This window comes from Ambystoma mexicanum, unplaced genomic scaffold, assembly GCF_040938575.1.
Source record: "Ambystoma mexicanum isolate Mex_15411 unplaced genomic scaffold, UKY_AmexF1_1 Mex_scaf57, whole genome shotgun sequence".
In the NCBI taxonomy this organism is placed as follows: Eukaryota; Metazoa; Chordata; class Amphibia; order Caudata; family Ambystomatidae; genus Ambystoma; species Ambystoma mexicanum.
The window spans coordinates 646,055-673,368 of NW_027182474.1; the positions used below are offsets into that span (position 1 = coordinate 646,055).

A 27,314-nucleotide genomic window follows, 5' to 3' on the forward strand; every position below is an offset into this window, starting at 1 on the left:
TGGATTTAATAGGCATTTAGTAATAGTACTTGGCATTTGAAATCATGAAAATCATAGAGAAGGGTTGCTTTGCATGCTACCAAAAATATTACATTTTAAAATCTATTTGTAAATATGGTATGTGCGATGTAACTTCTTCAGTGTTAGGGTGATATTTTATGACATCACTTTGCATGGTTACAGATTTTTTTGCATTATTTACTTACTACTTAAAAATAGTTATGTATAGTTCTGCACTAAAAACCTTACACCACAAATGTTTCATATTGATATATGATATGATATGATATGGCATTTTTAACGCGCCTATAAACAAGTGTTTCATGTATATTGCATTTATAATATATAGCCCTATTATTCAAAATCAAACCAATGTTCATGGCATATGTTAAAATGTGGTTGGACAATCCTTCATTGAAAATGATTGCAATTCCCCTTTTCAAATCAAATAGCATTTTTGCTTTCAGATTCATCCTTGACCTTTGGCTCAGTTGTGCAGGCCTGGTGGGCTGGTATCGTTTCACTCATTCATACCATTGCTACCTCCCCTCCTCTGATCCCATGCACTCATTGTTACCTTGTATGTTGTGTCATGTTGTTTTGTTTAAATGGACATACATTTTATACTCAATTAGGCTTGACAACAAGGCCAATCTACCCACATAAAATCGGACTGTTATCCTTTCACATAAGTGAAAAAGAAGGTTCCTAGCCATTAGGGTTAATTTGTAGAGAAAACATTGCTAACATTTAAAACTTATTTCAAGGACTATTGCTTTCCATGTTTGTTATTTAACATTTAACGGCCATAGTCCCTAAATTATGGCACTAAGCCAGCTGTGGTTTTTAAAACAAAGATTGTATGATTGATTGTTTATTTATTATGCGCTTATTGTTACGCTCACCTGGTATACACAGGGACGCCACCCAGCTGGGTTACTCGCTGGTATGCTTCTCAACTTTGCCCTGATGTGGTTTGGGGGGAAGGTTCTACCTGAAAATACAGGAGGACTGTGTTCAAGACTGACTGACTGGGGTAAGTATCCTCCCTCCACCCCCGTATGCTTTCAGTCCCTCTGGCGCCATCTCCTCACCTTGTGGTAGAATTAGGCATGCTCTCCGTCCTGCCTTCTTTGCAGGGGCGCGTTGTCTTTCATGGGTGAGTGCGGTCCAGTTACTTCACTGACACCGGCCCGTTTGATATCGTTCAGGTAGGTCTTATTGCTGTTCTTTAGTATTGTTACTATCCTGCATGCCTTTCTTTGTTTAAAATGTCTCTTTTTTCTCCCTTATGTATGCAGAGCTTCAGCGCGCAAACTGGCTTGGTTGAGCCCCGCTGGTAAATGATGGCACATTAAGAGCACTATGATGTGGTAAGTAAGCGCTATACGCAGCGCTGCAAAGTCTTGCCTTTGCTAACCTGTGTTTTCCTTCCTTGTAGGTTGCGGTGCTCTTCAGCGTGAGTGGAATGTCTGGAGTGGTGCCAGCCGAAAGGCGACCAACCAGGTAAGCCTTTTCAGCAATTCCTAATTTGTAAATGTCTATAGAGCTTTCTTTAATGTTGCCTCTATCTTCCTCTTTCAGGTCGTTCTGTCCGGGAGGCGTGCAGATTCGAGGAAGCTGTTCTCAGTAGCTGCAAGTGTTTAAAGATGAAGACTGCAGGTAAGATGCTGCTGCTAATGATGTCCCTTTTATCTCCTTGCAGGTTCTGCTTCTCCGAGGTTCGAGGGAATAGCTGGACACGGTGAGCGTCACATTGCAAACTGCAAAGTAACACAAAGCATGTTCTGCAGTCAGGGTGTGGTTTATATTGCCCAGGTAAAGTAATACCAGGGAAAGTAGTTCCAGGCCTGCCACACCCAAAACACAAGACCCCATAACTTGGTTCTTCGGAACCAAGCTATGTGGATGCCTCCATGTTGGCTGACAATACAATAAAGTAGTTCCCAAGCACATTGTTGTTCATGGTGTATGAGCCTGGCGCCATAGGCGCCAGGACTGGCCATAAGAAGAGGGCTTTTGAAGAGGATGCCAGGCTCTAGAGGCCCGAGTCCTGACTCCACCTGGCCAATGGGTTTGCTAGAGGGGGTTTGGGGTGAGGGTCGTGACAGCACTCCCCCCTAAGGCCCCTCCCATGGTGTTCCTTCTGTCTGGCCCAGGTTTGGTTGGGAAGTTCCAATGGAATTTCCTGATTAGACGTGGTGCGTGGATATTCTCACTGGGCTCCCAGGATCTATCTTGTAGTCCAAATCGTTTCCAATTGATGAGATGATATAGCTTGGTCCTAGAGTATTTAGGGTCCAAGATATCTTTGACTTCGAATTCTGGTTCTCCGTCAACAAGTATGGGCTTAGGTGGTGTCCCAATCCGTGTGCTGGGTTGTATTGGTTTCAGGAGGGACACATGGAATACCGGGTGGATGTGTAGATTAGGTGGTAAATCCAGTTACACGGCTGCTGGGTTGATAATTGCCTTAATCGTATAGGGTCCTAAGAATCTGGGATGAAAGGTCCGGGTTCCCTTGATGGTTACAAATTTAGCAGCTAACCAAACTTTGTCTCCGACTTGATAATCAGGGGCCTTTTTCCGGTGTTGGTCGGAGAATCTCTTTTGTTTTTCTTTGGCATGAATAAGGCGTTCCTTTGCCCTTTTGAAAGCCTGAGTAATGGTTGTGTGTAGAGTCTTTACAGCTGGCATTTCCAAACTGGCTGGAAGGTCTAGTTCAGAGGTACGTGGATGTCTGCCATGAAGGGTATAGAAGGGCGTTTGTCCCATGCTTGAATGCAAAGAATTGTTATATGCATATTCGGCTATCCATAGTAGGTCTTTCCAATTCCTTTGTTCATGGTGCAGCATGCACCGTAAATATTGCTCGAGTGTCTGATTGGTTCTCCCGGTTTGGCCGTCCGTTTGGGGATGGTGACTGGTAGATAGCCGAACATCGATCTGCGCCATTGCACAGCATTTTTTCCAGAAGTTTGAAACAAACTGGCTGCCTCGATCAGAGAAAAGAACCGAAGGGAAGCCATGTAGCTTAACCACGCCCTCTAGGAACACTTTTGCTAAAGTGGCTGCGTCGGGGAGGCCTTTGAGAGGAATAAAATGGGCCATCTTCGAGAATAAGTCCACAACTACGAGGATGGTGTTGAACCCTTGGCTTGGAGGTAGATCAGTGATGAAGTCAAGGGAAAGAGTGTGCCATGGAACTGGAGGAATGTCCAATGGTTGTAGGAGACCAGATGGTTTTTGTTTCTGTGATTTATTTTGTGCGCAGATACCTCAGGACTGAATATACTGAATGATGTCCTTACGTCAGGTAGGCCACCAAAAGTTCTCTTTCACCTTAGCTAGGGTTTTGGCGATCCCAGGATGCCCTTCGATCAGTGAATCATGATAGTTTGAAATAATATGCTGTTGTAATTCCTTCTTGGGTACATATAGGCGATCCCTAAAAAAGGGTAGGTGGTCCTGGATGGTATATTGTTCTCCTTGAGTTTGCCATGCGAGGTAGGCATCAGGATTCATTGTCCGTTGGATTTCTTTTCATAGTTCTGCTTGTGTTAAGGCTGTTGTGATACCCAACAGTTTGTCTTCAGGTATAATAGGTATTGGTTCTGGAGTTGTATATACTATTTTATCTATGCCCATGCGAGATAAGGCATCCACTTTTCCGTTTCTGACTCCTGGTCGAAATGTGATTACATAATCATATTCGGCGAAGAAAAGGGCACACCATAATTGGCGCGAGGACTGGGCCTTGGCTGTTTTGAGATATTGCAGGTTTCGGTGGTCTGTGATGACTGTAATGGTGTGTCTGGCCCCCAGAAGGTAGTGCCTCCAGGCTTTAAAGGCGGATTTGATAGCCAGGAGTTCCTTGTCTGTGAGGGCATAATTAATCTCTGGAGGTGAGAACTTTTTCGACAAGAAGGCCACAGGATGTAGCTGGCCGATTTCCGGGTCTATCTGTGAAAGGAAAGCCCCCATTGCGAGACTGGACGCATCAGTTTCAATGACATAAGGGAGGTCTGGACGAGAATGTCACAGGATTGGAGCAGAGGTAAACCTTCGTTTAAGTTTCTGAAAGGCTTCTTCTGCTTCTTCGGTCCAAGCAAACTTTTTATTGTTTTTTCATAATAGTACTGTGATTGGGTGCACAACCTGAGAGAAGTCTGGGATGAACCGGCGGTGGAAGTTTGCAAAGCCCAGCATGCTTTGTACCCCTTTCAGAGACGTCGGTGAAGGCCCTTTCAGAATGGCATCTACCTTGTGCACGTCCATTCTGATGCCTCCTGGAGTGGGGATAAAACCTAGAAATTCTACTTCAGTGACGTGAAAAAAGCATTTTTCAAGCTTTGCAAACAAGCAATGTTGACGGAGCTTGGTGAGGACTGAACGAACGTGCCTGACATGATCTTGTTCCGAGACTGAGTATACTAAGATGTTGTCTATGTACACTAAGGCGCACACATCAATTAACTCCTTTAAGACGTCATTCATGGAATATTAGAATGCCGCAGGAGCGTTGCATAACCCGAAGGGCATGACTTGATATTTAAACAAGCCGTGCTTAGTACAGAAGGTGGTTTTCCATTCATCTCCTTTTCTGACTCGGACCAGGTGGTACGCTACTCGAAGCTCCAATTTGGTGTAAATCTGGGCATCTTTAACTTGGTCTAGCATCTCAGGGATACGTGGCAAGGGGTAGCGGTTCTTCACGGTAATCTGGTTCAATGCGCGGTAGTCAATACAGGTTCTCAAGTCTCCTTCCTTTTTTGGTACGAAGAACAAAGGACTGGCTGCACAGGACTTCGAAGGACGGATAAATCTGTTTGCAAAGTACTAGTCTAAATAGGATTTCAAATGAAGGTTTTCTGGTTCTGTGAGAGCGTAGATCCTGCCGCAGGGGATTTGTGCACCAGGAACAATGCCTAGTATTAGCCTGAACTGAGGTGCCTTGATGAGATCGAATGAAATAGACTCCCCATGTCCGTCCTGCCACAGCAAGGTTACCCTGGCTGTGCACCGGGTTACTGGTCCGGAAGCGATTTCTGTCTCATCCACGGTGGTTACCTTGTCCATAGTTGGCTTAGAACACAAAGGAAGCCCCATCTCTGCTGCCAGTTCTTGATCAATATAATTTCCAACTGCTCCGCTATCGATGTATGCTTCAACGGCATGCATTCTTGACGACTGTTGGTGGTTAATTAAGATCACTGGTATTGCAAAGTGCGAGGTCAGCAACTCTTCCTTCTCACTCGACAAACTGACCTCTACGTTTGTCGAGCTTGGTAGTTTCCCGATTTCTTAGCTTCATCCTTCTCTGTAGCCCCGACTGTTCTTCTTGGGGGTTTTACTGGACAGTCCTTCAGGAAATGTCCTGGTTTCCCACAATACATACAAAGCTGTTGTTGTCTTCTTTTGTCCCGCTCTTGTTTTATTAATGGAGACATATCCCTCCAATCTGCATGGGTTCTACAGCATTTACAGGTACCCGGGGTGTGTTTTCCCTTGGTCGAACATACATGGTCCGAGGGTCCGTCTTAGACCAGTCTGCCATTCGGTCCTGCAACCGGTGGTCTAGCTGCACCATCAGATTTATGAATTCTGCACAGTCTCAGGGTGGATCAACAATCTGGGCTAAGACGTCCTTTAATTCGCCTCATAAGCCTCGATGGAATAACGTGGTTCTTTTGTTTTCTGGCCACATAGCTTCGGCAACCAGTCTGTTGAAGGTAGCAATGTACGTTAACAAGTCCTGATTCCCCTATCGGAGGGACAAGAGTTCATTGTCTACTGCTTGTTCCTGGGTATGGCGAGCAAAAAGTTTTTCCATTTCTCTCTGGAACCCCCCAAAGTCATGTAATAAAGGATCCTCATGGGTTACCAACGGCACCGACCAATCTGCCGCACTACCACTCAGGTATGATAAGACAAAAGCTACCCAAGCTTGGTCGTTTGGAAATGCTCCAGGCCTACAAAGAAAATGAAGGCGGCACTGATTGATGAATGCTGCATACGTCCGTGGGTCGCCTGAGAACCTTTCTGGTTTTGCCAGGGGCACTGTTCCAGGTAACGTGATCTCTACTGGAGTGGGTGGTATGGCGGGGTTTTGCATCGTTGGATTGCTTCCAGGTAGAGGCATCTGTCCTGCCTGTGGTTGCAAGTATTGCCTGCTAATCTCTTCAGTGCGTTCTTTGGTCACTATTAGGTCTCTCCGGAGGGCAGAATGAACCTCAGCACGAAGCTCCCCTAGTAATTGGGACAATTGGTCCATTTCTGATGTCTCCATGGGGCCCAGGTGGATTTTTTATGGTAGGCTTCGTGTTCTGTTACGCTCACCTGGTATCCACAGGGACACCACCCAGCTGGGTTACTCACTGATATGCTTCTCAGCTTTGCCCTGACATGGTCTGCGGGGAAGGCTCTGCCTGAAAATACAGGAGGACTGTGTTCAAGACTGACCAACTGGGGTAAGTATCCTCACTCCACCCCCGTATGCTTTCAGCCCCTCTGGCGCACTCTCCTTATCTTGTGGTAGAATTAGGAGCACTCTCCATCCTGCCTTCTTTGCAGGGGCGTGTTGTCTTTCATCGGTGAGTGCGGTCCAGTTACTTCACTGACGCCGGCCCATTTGATATTGTTCAGGTAGGTCTTATTGCTGCTCTTTAGTTTTGTTGCTATCCTGCATGCCTTTCTTTGTTTAAAATGTCTCTTTTTTCTCCCTTAGGTATGCAGAGCTTCAGCGCGGCAAACTGGCTTGGTTGAGCCCCGTTGGTAAATGATGGTGCATTAAGAGCGCTATGATGCGGTAAGTAAGCGCTATGCGCAGCACTGGGAAGTCTTGCCTTTGCTAACCTGTGTTTTCCTTCCTTGCAGGTCGCGGTGCTCTTCAGCGCGAGTGGAATGTCCCGAGTGGTGCCAGCCGAAAGGCGACCAACCAGGTAAGCCTTTTGAGCAGTTCGTAATTTGTAAATGTTGTGTATGAGCCTGGCGCCATAGCACATTCCCAAGCACATTGTTGTTCATGGTGTATGAGCCTGGCGCCATAGGCGCCAGGACTGGCCTCATGAGGGCTTTTGAAGATGATGCCAGGCTCTAGAGGCCCGAGTACTGACTCCACCGGGCCAATGGGTTTGCCAGAGGGGGTTTGGACAAGGGTCGTGACACTTATAAACAAGTGTGTCAAAGATTAAAAAGTACCTTTAATTTTAGGCATGTCCGGTGTATTTAGATTTTCCTTCCACTGATCCAGAGGTTCCCTTGCAGTACAGTGACAGATCATATTAACTGGCTGCTCTGCAATCGTATCAATAATTGTTTTAAAACTTTCCATGTGTTTCAAGGAGAGTGTGCATTTTTTCTTGCCTTCTGGTGCAGTCTTTTAGCAATAGCATAACTCAATATTTACAAAAAAATGCATAAACTTCTTATTTTAATGTGTGGCTATTGAACTAGCATTTATCTATTTTTACTTTGATCTTTTCTGAGCTGTGTCAGAATTTTGGGACATGTCATATCTCTTGATTTGCTTCCTGATCTGCAGGACCTACGTTTCGATTCTGTAGGCTTGTCTTTTGTAAACTTTGAGGAGTTTTCTAAGCAATTTTGCAAGATAAAGTTTAAAACAATCTTGCATTGTTTAGCTGCTTCCTGTACTGGACACAGTAGCTGAGCTTCAGTCCTATAGCTTAATCTGGTGCTATGATTTCTATGCACTTTTAAAGAATTACCATTTATAACTTAATAAACAAATCCATAAATACATCTTATGATTTAACCTTGCCTTTGTAAATTGGGAAATTAACAACCAATGTTTTATAACATTCGATTGGTTCAACCACATTTTTTTTTAGTGGATGGAGATTTATTTGCTGGTAATCATCATTGATACAGACTAATGCTATTTGTCTAATGTACTTGCATTGATTTCATACTCCTACCTTTGTCTGGACAGGTCTGCGTCATTCTTGTTGTTTCCTGAATCCTGCAGAGGTCATTGCTGGTAAAGCCTTGAGCTCAACCAAAGCTACCAAATCAGATTCACCTGTCCTTTAGAGAGTCTCTGACTCACATCTGTTTATTAATAGCAGAGCTGGGGTGTTCTGGAAGGTGGGATAGTGTGAATGTATACTATACATTCTCTCCACATCTATCTAACCTGAGGTTTGCTCATGGTACTCATAAGAACAAACAAGCAAACATAACTATTCAGGCACATTACCCCTTTAAGTTTAACTCAATTATACCTTGCTGGTTTTCATTCGGTTTTTTTAATTACCAATTTAACTTTGCCTGTCAGCTGTTCTCTGGTGTTCCTGTCAGGCCTAATCAGTATAATATAACACTTTGGAAAGAATATGCAACCAAGAAGTCCAGCACTAGAACACAGAATGGCAAACACCTCCGCAGCCACCATGTACTTCCCGCGTGTGCTCAGGTACGCTGGGATGAAGGCGATCCAAACACTGACAAACACCAGCATACTGAAGGTGATCAGCTTGGCCTCGTTGAAGCTTCCAGGGAGATTCCTGGAGAGGAAGGCCACGATGAAGCTGATGGTGGCGAGGACGCCCATGTATCCCAGCATGCAGTAGAGGAAGATGGTGTCTCCCTCATTACATTCAATGATGATTTTCTCTGTATTGGATTTCATATTTACTTCTGGAAATGGAGAATATGTGAAACACCAAGCAAGATAGATAGCAACTTGTACCAGTGAACAGAAGGCAACAATACTCTTTGGTGTCTTTGATCCCAACCACTTTCTTGCCCGGCTACCAGGATTCCGTGCCCTGAAGGCAATGACAACCACAACAGTCTTTGCCAGCACAGCAGAAATACTGATGGAAAAAACGATCCCAAACACTGTCTGCCGGAGCACGCAGGTGATCTTCTGAGGACAACCAACAAAGATGAAGGAGCAGAGGAAGCATAGCATGAGGGAGAGGAGGAGAAGGTAACTCAGCCCAAGGTTGTTTGCTTTTACAATGGGAGTGTCACGAAACTTGATGAAGACACACATGACCGAAGCAGTCAACAAAGTCATGGTGGAAGCAGACATGGTCAGAGTTAGACCCAGTGGCTCTTCAAAGGAAAGGAACTCAATTGATTTTGGGATGCATTGATCACGCCTCTCATTGGACCAGTGATCATCAGGGCATTTGAGGCATTCAATGGAATCTGAAAAAGAATTGATATGGTTTAGAATCTAAACAATACACAAATATGCAGTATTGGTAGACACTTATTTCAAGTATTTAAAAACAGCAGAGTGCATTTAACAATTGCAGGAGAAACAAATAATGATTAGTAGGTAAATGCAAATCTTCTTGATTTAGTTGCAAAATAGATAACTTGCGGTATCAATGAGTTACTCTGCCTGCTCCAATAATGAGGGAAATGTAAACATTTATTGTATTAATTAATTGCACAGGTCCAAACACTTGAGATTTGGAAAGGTTTTGGATCATAACTAGCAACAAGAAATAATTTAGGATTAAGAAAATACTGTACCATTTGCATTTAATGATAATAGCAGAAAGCCTATTTTAATAAAGAACAAAGCATAACTGTAGACATTCCATTGTTGGGTGCTTTAATCAAATTATAGAAACACAAAAAAGTGTGGCAATAACAAATGAATAATGAGGGTCTGCCTCAAGAGATCCTCCATCAAAGACAAACAAATGTTCAAGACCTGCTCTTTGATCCAATCATAGACGTCTGGTACCTACTTAAAGCTCAACCCCACCAAAACTGGATTCCGTCTGATGATTGACAACACTGAATACACTGACATCCAGATCTGGCTTTCGTCTATGCACCTCGAGGGCTTCAGACCTCGGCTGGCTACCTGTGCCAAGTCCCTGGGGTTCAGCATCGACAGACAATTTAGCAAGAAAGACACAAACAGCTTGGTAGTAACTTTCGCATCTGTGGAAAATCAAGTGCTTCATCCCAGAAAATACTTCCGATCTGCTGTCCAAGCTCTGGTCTGCTCCCACCTGGATGGTTAAAACTCCATTTGGAAGGCCATCAGGCAAGAACCTGACACCCTTGAGATGTGTCCTGAATGCTGCAGTATGACTCATCAAAGATCTTCACAAATTTGACCACTTCACCAGACCCCCATTGAACTGCACTGACTCCTGCTGCAAGCCTGTATCATGTGCAAATCCTGCTGCATCATCTACAGGACTGTCACCCTGAGATCCACAAGCTACCTTACTGAGAAACTTAGCAGCTCCGGAGGCCTATGAATAATCCACATGAAGTAAGGACATTTGCAGACTTGAACCCTGCCGGTGCAAGAAGAAAATAGCCAGAAGACAGGCCTTCTCTGTCTACTCTCCAAGAATCTGGAACCTCCTCCCGTCAACATTAGTCTGGCCCCCTCCCTCCTACAGTTCAGGAAGGGTCTTAAGACCCTCCGCTTCAAGGAATGGTTCCTCCCAAACGCGTAGGTCCAAATATCCTCCACTCCCCACCCAACCGAGACCGGGTGATCCGACCCCCACTGTTTCCTCCTCTAGTTGCTTGTAGGTCCCATGTTGACAAATTGACCACCCTCACCCTCCACCATGTTCTTGCCCCTATATACTGTAATAATAATAATAATAATGATAATAATAATAATAGGACAATACCAGGCATCAGGCAAGAGTTTCATAAATGTGAATAATCTTCTTGACCTGTGTCAACCCCAGAATCTTTTGCTTGAGTTTGGTCATTATTTTGCCTTGTCCCTAGGTGAGTGGGAATCTTTGTCCCCTCTCACCCAGCCTTTTACTCTTTTTATGGGTGACCTTTTTATGTCTCCCCATAGTGTGTGTTTGAATTTATAGTTCCCTATAACTTTTGGGCTTAGGCTGGGTGCCCCTTTGGGCTTCCCTTTGTAATTTCTCTTATTATATCTTGGGTGAAGTACTGTTCCCAAGAGGCAAAGTGGGATTGCTATCCCCTTAACATTTTATATAGTGAGCCAGCACACCCCACCTTATGTGGATTGCTGGGGAGATACACTGGGCCTCATTAGACCGGCAAACTACGAGTTGTGCTCGCGGGTGCATTTTTGCGGACCTGGCAGGCAGAAAGGCACCCGCGAACACAGCCTGTTGGATGCACCGGCACCGTTATAAATGGTGCCGGTGCATTCGACCTCCCTATCCCCATTCCCTACGGGGCGGAATGGGAATGGGGAGCATCTTTTTTCCGGCACCCGCAAAGGGGTAATTACTGGGTCCGGCAGGGCTGTAATGACCCGATAATTGCCCATTTGCGGGCACTGGAAAAATTGCACATTTGGCGGCAGCCTGTCGGTTCTACCGGCAAGGCTACCGCCAAACTTGTAATGAGCCCCACTGTATCCCTTTTCTCACTTACCTGGTAAAATGTTTGTTACATTTACAAGTTAACTTGTATGGCTGCTGGCGGTGAAACTACTTCAATATGACTCGCAGGCTGTCAAATCAGTCGCAGTAATGCACAGGAGGGTCTCCATTCTGCTCGAATGATGGGCTCCTCCTTTTTCACAATTTCTCAATTGCTTGTTGCCTCTCAGGGCATCTTCTGCCATTGTAGGTGGGACAGATCTTGGTATAAGTTTTGTCTTTGGCAGGAATCCTTTGTATTCCCCACTGAGGCTCAAGAGTGTCTAAGAAGGCAGGAAGCGAGGGAGGAGTCCAAAACTCTGCAGCCCTTTGTCTTTCACCTTGCCAGAAAGGAACCAGTTCCCACTGGGGAGCTGGCTGTCCCGATCGGACAGCCAGACCACCCCTTTCTGTAACTGCAGGGAGAGTTTGCAGACGTTGTGCTGTAGTTGCTGATACATTCTCTGTCATGGAAACTGCTGACAAATCGAGCACTGGAACATAATCTAAAGAGGAAGATGAGGAAACAACGGCTGTGACTATTTCCAGCGACTAGAGAGTCTGCTGTGTAACCGAAGGCTGAAGTAAGTCTTCCTTCCCATCGTCTTGGGGGTCCCCAAAACAATGACTCCAACCCATAGGCTAGTGTGATCCACTAGTCTTAAGCGTACCTGAAAAAGACTGATCCCTCAATGTACTGTAACCATGCTGGGTTGCAAAACGTCAGTACCAGGCAACCTCAAGCCTGAGTGCAGTGCATGGTCTTCTAAAGTCCAAATCCTGCTGAAACTTTGGTGGACTCCTGCTGGACCTCCAGAGACACAAATTGAATCACTTAAATCTCCTTACCCGAGTGCAGGACCAAGAGATTGAAGAGAATCTGACTGGCGATATTCAGTCTTCATCAGGTACCTGTAAAAGAGCGTCAAATGCACAGAGCTGTGATAAACTGTAAAGTATCCTTTGGTGAAAGCCTTCCCTTTGATGGCTGCTGCCAATTTTCTTCAGTGTTCATGTTTTCAGTCTGCACACCAAGAACCCAAGGACCGGATCATGTGCTGCTGCATCCTGAAGGCATCCACCCAGAAGCTCTTTCTGCTGAGGTACTGTGTGGGCTTGGGTACTACTTACCTTAAGTCCTGTGTGAATCCTGTGAGGCTGAGTGGCTGATTCGAGTGTTTGGGAGTTTCCCATACCATTCACCCAGTCCTAATGCTGGAACACAACTAGGGAGCCTTCTGTGAAGTCCCTGAACACTTTCAACTAACTTGTGAATACTTACTTGTCTGAAGAGATATCCTCTGGAATTATGACTTTCCTGCAACTGAACCCTATCCTGACCTACCTACAGCTGGCTCCTAGACCACTAGGGCCCCTCTTCTGCCACTGAGAACACGTATGCTCTACAATTAGGAAAGAGCTTTGATGATAAGGCTTCTGTCTGGAAAATATAACACGTTTGAAAAGTACTTACTTGCTAAAGAAGTCAGGGTGGACTGTATATCAGCATTAGAATATGTTACAAAGTGTCCTGAAGTTTATACTCACCTTTCTTTAATTTGCTTTTTGGTCCTTTAATAAGTATATGACTTGCGTTACTTACTTTGAATAGTGTTCCACTCATCTTAAAAGTAAAACTATTGGTACTGTTTTATTATTCATAACTGAATGAGTGTAGAGCTTACCAATAGGGTTTAGCTACCTTGCATAACTGTGTGTTTTTCCTAAAGTGAACCATTGGGATTTGCTTCCCTGTATCTGCCTTATGCAGAGCTAAAACAGTCTTAGAGTTAATACTGGGCTTTTAGTTACTTGTAGCCCCTCTGAAAAGTATAATCAGTTACTTACTGGCCTTGACTTAATTGAAATAAGTGCTCTTACTGGCCTGACTGAAGTCGCTCTGTGTGTGGTTAGAAGAGTACATAGTAAATTACTCACCAGTTGGTGTTGTGCTTTCCCTGAATTGCTATTGGGCAGTTCTAAAATAGTTTCACTTGGTTCTAACTTGTCCATGAGTAACCTAAGGTCACTCTAGAAAGTATACAAGTTAGGTTACTCCCTCTGAACTTTGTTCTAAAAAGTAGCATTGGTGTGTAACTGTTTCCATTCTTGATAGAAGAAGGTTATACTTGTTGCAATATAGGCTTGTAACAGTGTTGGCCTAATTAAGTGTGTCTAAACTGAATAACACTGTATATTGGGACCAAAAGAGCCTACTACCCTTGCATTCCTTATTGTAATCTAAAAGTAACTAACTGTGATTTTACTCCCCAAGAATAACTTAATGGCATTCTGTGTTATAGGTTTGACTCACCATGACTGCTTATTCTTTGGTTTGTGTAACATAAGTATTGAGTTGGTTTTTATAATTTTGTATATATGATATGCGATAGTACTTACTTACCCAAGATGTATCTGGGCCTACTTCTATTTAAATAAACCCTTTATTGTTTTACAATACATAAGGCCTAATTCACAGAAGCGTTTTATAATGGGCCAATCCCATAGGAAAACTCTTTGTGAATCAAGCCCATAGTGTTTCAGTGTTTATTTGGACCAAATGTATGCTACAATTTCTTTGTACTGACCTACAGCCCTCTCTCCCTTCTAAGATAAAGCTGGCTGCTCAGTCTAGGCTACCAAATATTCTCAGGTGGTACAGCCTTATACTAAGAGTGGGGAGTTGTACCACCTCAGATATGGTTTTCTGAAGCCCTTAGTTGTACTTTATAAAACTGTCTTAACATCAGGCTTACCAGGGGGACATTGGGAAGCTTCACTGGACTGGAGGGACACAAAGGAAACAGAGTAGTCCAGAAGCAACCCTGGTGGAGTGTGGAGAAGGAGGAGAGGATCCCAGATTCAGCACAGAAGCATAGGGTAAGAGAACCCTTGAGAACCCTGGCTCTGGGCTTCCCTCCTACTTTGCAGCCTTTCTGGGCTGCTTCTGGTTGCCCGTCTACTCCTTCCAACTAGGCTGGCCTCAGCTGCCTCCTCTTCTCTTGCCTGATCCTTTTGCACCCTTGATTGACTCTGGCCTATAAATCAGGGCTCCAAGTGCATAAGAGGACCTATTGCTCGCTGGCATAGCCAATAACAAAGTCCTTTTAATTTCTTTGGTGACCTAATTACTGTAGAATGACCACCAAACTCACAATAAGGCCCAGTAAACTTTGCCATCCTTACACTGCAGTCTGGCCTCATTTAATGCACCCTACATGTGGTGGTCTGGCATGGGGAAACACATTATAATGAAGTATTGCAATTGTACATTACTACTGAACATAGTATTATGAATCCACCGGACTACTTTGATGGCATGACTTTCAAAATCTGTACCTCAGTTTAATACACATATGCTGAGCAATCAAAAGTGCCCAACTGATTATCGTTGTCTTCCTCGTGGCACGCCCCATAACAGTCTTTTGCCACCCCATAGCAACCCACAAATAGTTGCCAAAGGCAGTTATTCAAAGACCATTTTGGCCAAAGGTTGCTTACCCTGAGGGCCTGCGAAGGATTTCCATCTGCTAGGGAAAACTCCTGGATTTATTCGGAATTTCAGTAGGTCTGCTAATCAGCCTCACTTTCTTAAAGCTCTCTGTGCCTTAATAAATGATGTTCCTGGTCTCTACACATATGGATTTTCTGATCCATATGTTCTGTAAAGGAAACAGAAGCATCCATGTATAAGAGCTACTATTTATACTTTCTGTTGTGCATTAATTATTTGGCCTTTTTAATGAAATGGAGCACAACTCTATGTGAGACTTAAAAGGTAATCTCTGTGTACATGCCTAAAAGCTCTAAAATCCAACTTACAAGGTGATCTAAATTTAAAAATATAATGTTATGTGTTACGCGCAGCTTTCTAATTTTTGCGCCTGTATACCATGTCCCCTAGGGACACTCATTAGATAGTCACAGGGGATAAGTCGTTCCAGTATTATATTTATTAAAAACATACCATTTAGGCTAGAACATTTCCATCATGAACTGTTTGACCCAATAATTCATCACTTGATGCTTCATAAAATTACATTCTTTCAAAAGTATTGCTAAGCTTAGTGTAGGGATTACAGAATACAGACATACCAGTTGCATTGCTGACCTCTCCAAGAGAACAGGGGACACAGTCATAACAGCACCTGGGCTCCTCCTCTCTGGCAGCCTTCCTGTATCCTGGGAGACAGCTTTCACTGCAGACAGAACGTGGCACCTGAGGGTGGGGTCAGGGCAAAAAGAGAGAGCTTTCATGAAAATGTCACTGAGTGGGTGTCAGGGGAGGACTGGCCTACAGGGAACTCTGGAGTTTTCTCAGGGGGCCTCTGAATCATGGGAATCTTTCCTATCTTATTTCCAGACTTTCTCATGGGGAAGGGGTTCAGCTAGTTCAAAATGTGTACTTTAATTCCAGGGCCTCATTTGGTGCCTAGCCCACCCCTGATGGGAGTGCTACAAGTGAACATGCAAGTCCTAAAATGGAAAATGAGAGGGAGAGGGTGTGCACACATTCAGAAAGGAAAGAGGCTGCATTAGATGAAGAGTGAAACGTGCATTAAGGAATGCACATGTGTAGCAACTGCGGCACCAATGAAGGGGCCAAAGACAGTGGGATCGGCCCAAGGGTTGCAGGAAAACCAAATGTAGCCGGGCATCACTGGCACGCGACTATATGTCTAGGTGGCAATGGTCCCTTTCCTCCACACATCTTCACCATCTCCCAACCTTTGAAAGCGCCCCCTGGCTCCGACCCCTCTTTTATCTTCTGCCCCTCGGTCTCCAACCTGCTGTCCAAACTAACTGCCCAACCCACCTCTCCTGCATTCTGCCCACTTACCACTCTATGCAATTTGTAAATACATCAGTAGTGGCCTCAGGCTTCGTATGCAAAACTGCTTGAATGTCCTCCAGTCACTATCGCCGGCATGTGGTCCCATTGTTACCCCTTCACCGCCAGAAAAAACTCTTTCAATACTATGGTGTTCTTATGCAAAGATTCCTTAAGTGAGGACTGTTCTGCTCTCTGTTGTTGAGGACTTCATGAATCATTTCTGTTCGTTGTCACATCCTGATATGAAATGCACGATGCTCTGAAGAAGATTAACAGACACTGCAGCGTGGCATGATCACAAATACTACATACACAAATACAATGCAATACCTCCAGGTGCACCATAAGTCGTGCGTTGAAGGTCAATGAGCACAGGGCTTGTATTTGCCCACTTAGTAAGGTCTGATGTATTAGTGATGTGGAGTGGCAGCTCATCTGCTAGATCCAAAGGCGGGATGACCTGGTTCTTGACTTGAATCCTCTGGGACATCTCACAGAACATCTACTAGACCTCTACCATCATTGAGCGAGGGGTTCGGTCGGTGAAGTGTACCCTCCTCTGCAGTCAGATCATGTTTTGGTATCCACTAGCTTGCCTTTTCCAGGCCCTCTTCCCATGCTTGGACTTAAAACCAAACCTTCTGGTTCGGGAAAAGCTCCTGTACTGGAATGGGGGAGCGAGAAGCTGGTGTTTGCTAGAGGCCCCTTGGACTTTGGCTTCTGTCTGGATCTTCGGGCTAAGCATTCTTTCTGCTTACAGTAATTCCATTCCACAACACAGTTTAGTAGCCCTGCATTTGCGATGGTTTCTGCCAACCAGCTGGGAATCAACTAGGAGCTCCAGTAATCGTACGCAAGTGTCTGGATAGAGTTAAAATGATAAACACAGAGAGGGGATAAAAAGGGGTACTGCTTAGGAATGGACCCAGGATGGATCACTGAAGAGGTGCGTCTTCAGAGGTTTTCTAAATTGCAGCAGGGAGGCGGGCAGTCTTGTGCCAGTTTGAGGCTCGCTGCACATACTGAGTGCATAGTTGGATATCCAGGTTTGTCATCGGGTCGTATGCCTTTCCGGCTTCATGTTAAGCCTGCGTATGAGAACTATGGATTTCAATGGTTAACATTGAACACTGTGTTCTAAGTTCACTTTATTTAACCCATAACTACTTTGCATATTTAGAGATAGTTGTACTGCCAAGCATGCCTGCTCCTGCAGACAGTTGTCTATACTTTACAACAAAGAAGCGGAACCCCAGCTCCCTTCCGTGAGCCGAGTACATCAAGGGAAACTAAATGCAGCCAATCTCAGGTGTGATTCCTTCCAACCATCTGCCCATTATAACCATAACTGGCTAAGGCTGCAGAACCATAGGAGGCATTTTGCCTGGGTCACCGCTAGCAATATTTTTTTATTATTATTCCTTTTTTATTCTATAAGGTTAAACATACCTTTAGAATTCATCTGATTAAATGTAATTCATCATAAGATGAAATAAGAACAGTAATACATACCTACAATAAATACATTTTGAAAAAAGATATAAAACTATACCCACAGTAAATAACTGTTGAAAACGTATATTGCCACAATCGAGCACAGTTAAACCAACCCACTACAATTCCTTTCTTCTTAAAGTGTCATATATCACCATCATAAAACTTAAATAAAACAGAAAAGAATTACTGCATGATCACTGCCTCAGTATTCTTCAAATGCACCAACTTCAGTGAATTAACAAATCCAGCTACTGCAGTTCCCACCACTGTCGACTTTGGGCATAAACAGCATTTCCATAAATTCTCCAGGTCTACCTTTCCCTAAAATATGCCGTTCCTTGAAGAGACACTGTGGAGCACTCCAAAAACTGATGTTTAGTGGTTTCAATAATATTTTCATCTTTGCAAAATCGACAACTGGCATCTCCAATACCGATCGTTCTCCTTCCTATCCGAACCTCACGGGTTGGCGACAAGTTCCATCTCAATCGCCGAAGAAGTTGTCTATAAAGAACCATTTGGAAATAAGAGCAGATATGGGGGAGGCTGCAAAAGCTGGTTTCTTATGCTCATGAGCCAGATGGCAAAGTGAGGGATAACCGGGGAAGTGATCGACAGCAGCTTTCCAGCCCCATCATATAAAGCCGCGTTCACTTTCTCTGGGTTGGCTTACAAGGTGTCTATGTCTTGATGAATCTCTTTCAGGACATTAACACAGTAAACCCCCTCCCTTCCCATTTGGGATTCAAATTCTCCTTGTTCAAGCTGTGTTTACATACGTACATTTGGTACAGTAATACGTCTGTAAAGGAGAGCCAGTAATCTCTATTGGATGTGAACCTTAATTGATAATAACCCCTATTCATAACGAATCGCTGTAAGTGGAACAGCACTAGGAACTCTCAGAATTCGCCTCCAAATAGACACCTCCAGTTTGTCGATATGATATGTTAGTCCACAATTCCGGCTCAAATACAATGTCCAGTATAATTTTACGTTCATAAAAATACATGGCCAGTTTCAAGGAAAATCAATGTTTTTAGACTAAACCCATTTCCCTGCTGGGCTGATATGTGCAACCCCAAATAGGTTATGATTGAAGCCCAACTCAAAGTTATATTTTCCAAAAACCATTTTGGTGAACACAATTCTTTCCTCCTTGAGAATTCAAATATTCTCATTTTGAATGAACTGATTATAAGACCATTTGATTTTGAATATCCATTAAAAGCAGATGGCAGGCACTGGAGACTGTGAAGGCATCACAAAGTAAGACACAGACAACAGACTTACAGCCCAAGCAAAAGATATTTATCAACTTAAATGTCAGGATGGGGGATGACCTAACGTGTCCTATACTAGGGTGGGATTTCCATACCTGAACAAAACTAAGGAAAGTCTGAGTCAAAGAGTTCAACTTGAAAGTCTGTCTGTGTCCAAAATCTATCCTTGCCCTCACCACTTCAGCTTAACAAAGTGTTGGGATATCAAAGTCAAAACAAACAGTGTGGAACTCAAGGTTCTGAGCTCCCTTCAGCTCACAGATTTCCTTCAACTGCCCCATCCCCAAGCACAAGAAAGTACCATGAAAAAAGCTCACAATTACCTTTCTCCAGTTGAGAGTGTTGTAGTTCAAAATCACTTCTTGGGATTCCCTTCTACTAGTTTCAAGCAACACAGTTCAAAGTAACATAGTTCAAAACAAAAGAGGTCTTAACTATGGTTCTCAAAACACCAAGTGCAGTCCCTTTGAGTCTCAGGGTTTCCTTCCCCAAGACTTCATCTCTGCCACTTATACTTGCTGCAGTCTTTCCAAAAAGTCTCAACACTAGGCCACCCTGACCCCCCTTCTGGCTAGCTTTACCAGTCCATATGCAGTGGTTTAATTAGGCTGTTGCTCTGGGTGCTTATATTTCACCGTTCAGGCCTCTCTGGTCTAGGCATAGTTGTTAGACTGCATGGTCCACCCATTATAGGTCATGCAAACAGGGCCCTGGGACTCCTCCGCACACACACACAGGTTCCTTGGCACTTGCTCCTGTGCAGCAAGTCACCTTCACTTAGTTCTTTTGGTCGGCCTCTGGGCGTATGTGTAGTCTCGCACTCTGTTGGTTTCTCCTTAATAGCATTGTGGCCCTGCCACCACATGTCGCACGCCTCCTGCCAAGTTGTGGCCAAGCCCCACTGCAATTAATCATTAAAGTTCACTGTGTGGCTCCCTTTAACCTTTGATGTACTTACCTTCAGGTTTTAGGTTCAAAACGTGTGCAACATATATTTAGTATTGTTCAATATTCAATGTGCACTGGTGTTGCTTAATTTTAAGCCCTCATTCGGGTTTTTAATTTAATATGCACTCATTTGCTTCAAGGTTAAGTTTTCATTTAGTTCGGTATGCAACATGTTTTAAATGCACTTAATTCCTTCAAGGTTAAGTTTCCACTTAGTTCGGTATTTAATATGCACATATTTGTGTCAAAGTTAAGTTTCCATTTTTGTTCGGTATTCAATACATTGGCTGCTATTAGCTTGCAGTCCTTCTGGAGGGTCCTGGTGCTTAAATGCCCTCCCGACACTTGCCAGCCTTTCACAAGTCTTCCGAGCAGTTCCTCTGAACTCCTGAAGTTGAGAAACCAGCCTGCCGTGTGCTTCTCTCTCTGCACGCCGGCTCCAAGGCTGCTTCCTTGATGCGGGCGGCATCCTTACAACACCAGGCTTCTCCTCAGCAGCTCATGCTACTTGCACCTTGAGAGGGAGGCTCTCAGACCTGGGGAAAACATACAACCTACTCGTTTTGGGTCCCACAAGTCCTACGGGATGATTGCCAGTGTCCTGGCTCTGTCTCTGGTCGCATCATGGCTGCCTCCTCATAAGGGCCTTCTGCTGCTTCCCCTTTCGCTCTCCTTCCTGTCTGGCTGATTTCCTTTTATACACCTGCACCCCCTGGACAGGCTGCAAGTGTGGATGTCCCCTTAGCCCTGCCTGAACACAATTATATGGACATGCTTGACACTCACAGCTCGTAGCAGGCATCTTCTTTGTCCCAGTATCAAAGTGGTGGAAAGGTGTAATCTTCACTGCTCTAAGGGGTCTCTTCTTCGTCACAGTACTGGCAAATGTTACATGTGGAAAAATGAGGGGAACTGCTTATAACAGCCCATAAAGGTTGGGGGAGCGTTAGGTTGGTTGTCAACAGGAAAAGGAGGATACCATGTCTTGCCCAAGGACACCCCACTCCCAATCCTCAAGGACCCTCCACCCAGGTGGTCCTCCCTCGCTTCTCTAACCCCAGGGTCAGGATCCAAGAGCGATAGCCTTTTGCTAGCCACCTGCGCAGAGGACCCAAGTGGAGTAGGAGTGAGAATACCCTCCGGTTTCTCACGAGACCTATCATAGTTTTATAAACAAAATGAAAAAGTCCTCAGCATAAGTCTCAAGGTACTCAGTTTAGGAGATATAAAACGCAGTATTTTTTAAAATCACCTACATCAGATGCATATAAGTTAAAAAGGCAGGGAACCAGGACGCAACCTGGCCTGAGGCCTGATTCCATATTGATATTATGTGACAAATTGCCATCTTTATTTAGCCAAAGTTTGACTACTGACCCTTCATGTAAACCAATTGCTAGTTTTCACCACAATCTGTCTTGATCCACTCTGTTGAAGGCCTCTGATAGGTCTACTGAGATGGCATAAGTACAGCTTAAATGATCTGCCCAACTTTGTTCTTGGATTGCTCTAACCACCAGACCATTTACATTGTTTGAGTGTACCTTCCGAAAACCAGTTTGCAATTTAATCTCCCGACGGACTGCGCCCACTCCAACAAATGTGTTAATAAAAGGAGAAAAGGGACGTAAAGACTTTATTGTCAATATCAAGCAAAGTGATGAGATGATAATTCTTAGGGTCGGCCCTTGCGCCCCTTTTAAATATTTGTACCACCAGAGCCGTCCGCCAAGACTCAGGAAATCGGACACTTGCTACCACGTCTTTAAAAAGAAAAATGAAGATAAGTGTCCATAGCAAAGGATCACCCTTCAGAATATTGTTGCTCAAACCTTTGGGACGGGAGCCCCAAAGGGCTTACTATACCTTATCAAATCGAATACCAGATCAGTGTCCATTTCCAGTTTCCATCCACCCTGCAATTTTAGCAAGCTCTCCTGACTTCCAACTAAAAATTAATCTCAACATGCATGAAGTTCTTCAAAATGTGTGACCCACATAGCCTCTGGAATTGCATTTAACTGTGCTGTAGGAGCGACACCCGCTTGGGCATTGGTGATTTCCCAGAAGGCACCAGAATCCATTCTGCCCAATAAGCTCAGCATCTTTCTGCAAAGGATTTGCTCGATGGCCTTTACAAAATTTGCTATAAACTAATTTTACCTGATTCCTCTGCTCCAGTTTCTTAACTAAAATGCTGCTTGAAGACATAATTTCCTTAATATCCCAACGCATCTACCTTTTCTTTATTGCTAGAACTTCATCAACACTGTAGACAGCTTCCATTCATATGTTGTCCTTTTTATAGTCTCTGTAAGAGTGCTATTCAAGGAACGAATCAGTTTTGGTGACAAACAAATTCTATTACTTTCTGCGTTCACCTTCAAATTTCTTAAAGCACTTTGGGTAATCATACAGGGGGAGACCCCAAAGTCAACCGTTAACATAGAGTGGTTACTCCATGTATTTTTTATTATAGGAGGCTTACCTTCTGGACTCCCAACTCTCCAAAGGAAGTTTACCTTCTCGACACCCAACTTTCCACAGGAGGCTTACCTTCTGGACTCCCAACTCTCCAAAGGAAGTTTACCTTCTCGACACCCAACTCTCCACATGAGGCTTACCTTCTGGACTCCCAACTCTCCAAAGGAAGTTTACCTTCTCGACACCCAACTCTCCACAGGAGGCTTACTTCTTGACTCCCAACTCTCCACAGGAGGCTTACTTTCTGGACTCCCACCTCTCCACAGGAAGCTTACTTCTGGACTCCCAACTCTCCAGAGCAGACTTACCTTTTGGACTCCCAACTGTCCACAGGAAGCTGAACTTCTGGACTCCCATCTCTCCACAGGAGGCTTACCTTCTGGACTCCCAACTCTCCACGGGAGGCTTACCCTCTGGACTCCCAGCTCTTCACAGGAAGCTTAACTTCTGGACTCCCATCTCTTCACAGGAGGCTTAACTTCTGGACTCCCAACTCTTCAAAAGAAGCTTAACTTCTGGACTCCCAACTCTCCACGGAAGGCTTAACTTCTGGACTCCCAACTCTTCACAGGAAGCTTACCTTCTGGACTCCCAACTCTTCACAGGAAGCTTACCTTCTGGACTCCCAACTCTCCACAGGAGGCTTACTTCTAGACTCCCAACTCTCCACAGCAGGCTTACCTTCTGGACTCCCAACTGTCCACAGGAGGCTTACCTTCTGAACTCCCAACTCTCCACAAGAGGCTTAACTTCTGGACTCTCAACTCTTCACAGGAAGCTTACCTTCTGGACTCCCAACTCTCCACAGAAGGTTTACCTTCTGGACTCCCAACAATCCCCAGGAGGCTTACCTTCTGGACTCCCAACTCTCCACAGGAGGCTTAGCTTCTGGACTCCCAACTATCCACAGGAGGCTTAACTTCTGGACTCCAAACTCTTTACTGGAGGCTTACCTTCTAGACTCCCAACTCTCCACAGGAGGCTTACTTCTGGACTCCCAACTGTCTGCAGGAGGCTTACCTTCTGGACTCCGAACTCTCCACAGGAGGCTTGCCTTCTGGACTCCCAACTCTCCACAGGAGCCTTAACTTCTGGACTCCCAACTCTCCACAGGAGGCTTACCTTCTGGACTCCCAACTCTCCACAGGAGGCTTAACTTCTGGACTCCCAACTCTTCACAGGAAGCTTAACTTCTGGACTCCCAACTCTCCACAGGAGACTTACCTTCTGGACTCCCAACTCTCCACAGGAGGCTTACTTTCTGGACTCCCAACTCTCCACAGGATGCTTACCTTCTGGACTCCCAACTATCCACAGGAGGCTTACCTTCTGGACTCCCAACTCTCCACATGAGGCCTACCTTCTGGACTTCCAACTCTCTACAGGAGGCCTACCTTCTGGACTCCCAACGCTCCACGGAGGCTTACCTTCTGGACTCCCAACTCTCCAGAGGAGGCTTACATCTGGACTCCCAACTCTCCACAAGAGGCTTAACTTCTGGACTCCCAACTCTCCACAGGAAGCTTAATTTCTGGACTCCCAACTCTCTACAGGAGGCTTACTTCTGGACTCCCAAGTGTCCGCAGGAGGCTTACCTTCTGGACTCCCAACTCTCCACAGGAGACTTACCTTCTGGACTCCCAACTCTCCACAGGAGACTTACCTTTTGGACTCCCAACTCTCCACAGGAGGCTTAATTTCTGGACTCCCAACTTTTCACAGGAAGCTTACCTTCTGGACTCCCAACTCTCCACAGGAGGCTTACTTCTAGACTCCCAACTCTCCACAGCAGGCTTACCTTCTGGACTCCCAACTGTCCACAGGAGGCTTACCTTCTGAACTCCCAACTCTCCACAAGAGGCTTAACTTCTGGACTCTCAACTCTTCACAGGAAGCTTACCTTCTGGACTCCCAACTCTCCACAGAAGGTTTACCTTCTGGACTCCCAACAATCCCCAGGAGGCTTACCTTCTGGACTCCCAACTCTCCACAGGAGGCTTACCTTCTGGATTCCCAACTATCCAGAGGAGGCTTAACTTCTGGACTCCAAACTCTTTACTGGAGGCTTACCTTCTAGACTCCCAACTCTCCACAGGAGGCTTACTTCTGGACTCCCAACTGTCTGCAGGAGGCTTACCTTCTGGACTCCGAACTCTCCACAGGAGGCTTGCCTTCTGGACTCCCAACTCTCCACAGGAGCCTTAACTTCTGGACGCCCAACTCTCCACAGGAGGCTTACCTTCTGGACTCCCAACTCTCCACAGGAGGCTTAACTTCTGGACTCCCAACTCTTCACAGGAAGCTTAACTTCTGGACTCCCAACTCTCCACAGGAGGCTTACCTTCTGGACTCCCAACTCTCCACAGGAGGCTTTCTTTCTGGACTCCCAACTCTCCACAGGATGCTTACCTTCTGGACTCCCAACTATCCACAGGAGGCTTACCTTCTGGACTCCCAACTCTCCACATGAGGCCTACCTTCTAGACTCCCAACTCTCTACAGGAGGCCTACCTTCTGGACTCCCAACGCTCCACGGAGGCTTACCTTCTGGACTCCCAACTCTCCAGAGGAGGCTTACATCTGGACTCCCAACTCTCCACAAGAGGCTTAACTTCTGGACTCCCAACTCTCCACAGGAAGCTTAACTTCTGGACTCCCAACTCTCTACAGGAGGCTTACTTCTGGACTCCCAACTGTCCGCAGGAGGCTTACCTTCTGGACTCCCAACTCTCCAAAGGAAGTTTACCTTCTCGACACCCAACTTTCCACAGGAGGCTTACCTTCTGGACTCCCAACTCTCCAAAGGAAGTTTACCTTCTCGATACCCAACTCTCCACATGAGGCTTACCTTCTGGACTCCCAACTCTCCAAAGGAAGTTTACCTTCTCGACACCCAACTCTCCACAGGAGGCTTACTTCTTGACTCCCAACTCTCCACAGGAGGCTTACTTTCTGGACTCCCACCTCTCCACAGGAAGCTTACTTCTGGACTCCCAACTCTCCAGAGCAGACTTACCTTTTGGACTCCCAACTGTCCACAGGAAGCTGAACTTCTGGACTCCCATCTCTCCACAGGAGGCTTACCTTCTGGACTCCCAACTCTCCACGGGAGGCTTACCCTCTGGACTCCCAGCTCTTCACAGGAAGCTTAACTTCTGGACTCCCATCTCTTCACAGGAGGCTTAACTTCTGGACTCCCAACTCTTCAAAAGAAGCTTAACTTCTGGACTCCCAACTCTCCACGGAAGGCTTAACTTCTGGACTCCCAACTCTTCACAGGAAGCTTACCTTCTGGACTCCCAACTCTTCACAGGAAGCTTACCTTCTGGACTCCCAACTCTCCACAGGAGGCTTACTTCTAGACTCCCAACTCTCCACAGCAGGCTTACCTTCTGGACTCCCAACTGTCCACAGGAGGCTTACCTTCTGAACTCCCAACTCTCCACAAGAGGCTTAACTTCTGGACTCTCAACTCTTCACAGGAAGCTTACCTTCTGGACTCCCAACTCTCCACAGAAGGTTTACCTTCTGGACTCCCAACAATCCCCAGGAGGCTTACCTTCTGGACTCCCAACTCTCCACAGGAGGCTTAGCTTCTGGACTCCCAACTATCCACAGGAGGCTTAACTTCTGGACTCCAAACTCTTTACTGGAGGCTTACCTTCTAGACTCCCAACTCTCCACAGGAGGCTTACTTCTGGACTCCCAACTGTCTGCAGGAGGCTTACCTTCTGGACTCCGAACTCTCCACAGGAGGCTTGCCTTCTGGACTCCCAACTCTCCACAGGAGCCTTAACTTCTGGACTCCCAACTCTCCACAGGAGGCTTACCTTCTGGACTCCCAACTCTCCACAGGAGGCTTAACTTCTGGACTCCCAACTCTTCACAGGAAGCTTAACTTCTGGACTCCCAACTCTCCACAGGAGACTTACCTTCTGGACTCCCAACTCTCCACAGGAGGCTTACTTTCTGGACTCCCAACTCTCCACAGGATGCTTACCTTCTGGACTCCCAACTATCCACAGGAGGCTTACCTTCTGGACTCCCAACTCTCCACATGAGGCCTACCTTCTGGACTTCCAACTCTCTACAGGAGGCCTACCTTCTGGACTCCCAACGCTCCACGGAGGCTTACCTTCTGGACTCCCAACTCTCCAGAGGAGGCTTACATCTGGACTCCCAACTCTCCACAAGAGGCTTAACTTCTGGACTCCCAACTCTCCACAGGAAGCTTAATTTCTGGACTCCCAACTCTCTACAGGAGGCTTACTTCTGGACTCCCAAGTGTCCGCAGGAGGCTTACCTTCTGGACTCCCAACTCTCCACAGGAGACTTACCTTCTGGACTCCCAACTCTCCACAGGAGACTTACCTTTTGGACTCCCAACTCTCCACAGGAGGCTTAATTTCTGGACTCCCAACTTTTCACAGGAAGCTTACCTTCTGGACTCCCAACTCTCCACAGGAGGCTTACTTCTAGACTCCCAACTCTCCACAGCAGGCTTACCTTCTGGACTCCCAACTGTCCACAGGAGGCTTACCTTCTGAACTCCCAACTCTCCACAAGAGGCTTAACTTCTGGACTCTCAACTCTTCACAGGAAGCTTACCTTCTGGACTCCCAACTCTCCACAGAAGGTTTACCTTCTGGACTCCCAACAATCCCCAGGAGGCTTACCTTCTGGACTCCCAACTCTCCACAGGAGGCTTACCTTCTGGATTCCCAACTATCCAGAGGAGGCTTAACTTCTGGACTCCAAACTCTTTACTGGAGGCTTACCTTCTAGACTCCCAACTCTCCACAGGAGGCTTACTTCTGGACTCCCAACTGTCTGCAGGAGGCTTACCTTCTGGACTCCGAACTCTCCACAGGAGGCTTGCCTTCTGGACTCCCAACTCTC

General features: G+C 45.6%; 1 protein-coding gene across 1 annotated transcript in view; it reads right to left on the reverse strand.

The window, feature by feature from the left end:
- Nucleotides 1-7,704: 7,704 nt before the first annotated feature.
- LOC138562528 (extracellular calcium-sensing receptor-like) overlaps nucleotides 7,705-27,314 on the reverse strand; it is a 108,052-nt gene continuing 88,442 nt past the window's right edge. The window contains exons 6-7 of the mRNA XM_069642774.1: nucleotides 15,465-15,588; nucleotides 7,705-9,180 (exon numbers count right to left, since the gene is read on the reverse strand). Coding sequence (XP_069498875.1) covers nucleotides 8,258-9,180; nucleotides 15,465-15,588 — 1,047 coding nt within the window. The 3' untranslated portion in view covers nucleotides 7,705-8,257. The remainder of the gene's footprint in view (nucleotides 9,181-15,464; nucleotides 15,589-27,314) is intronic.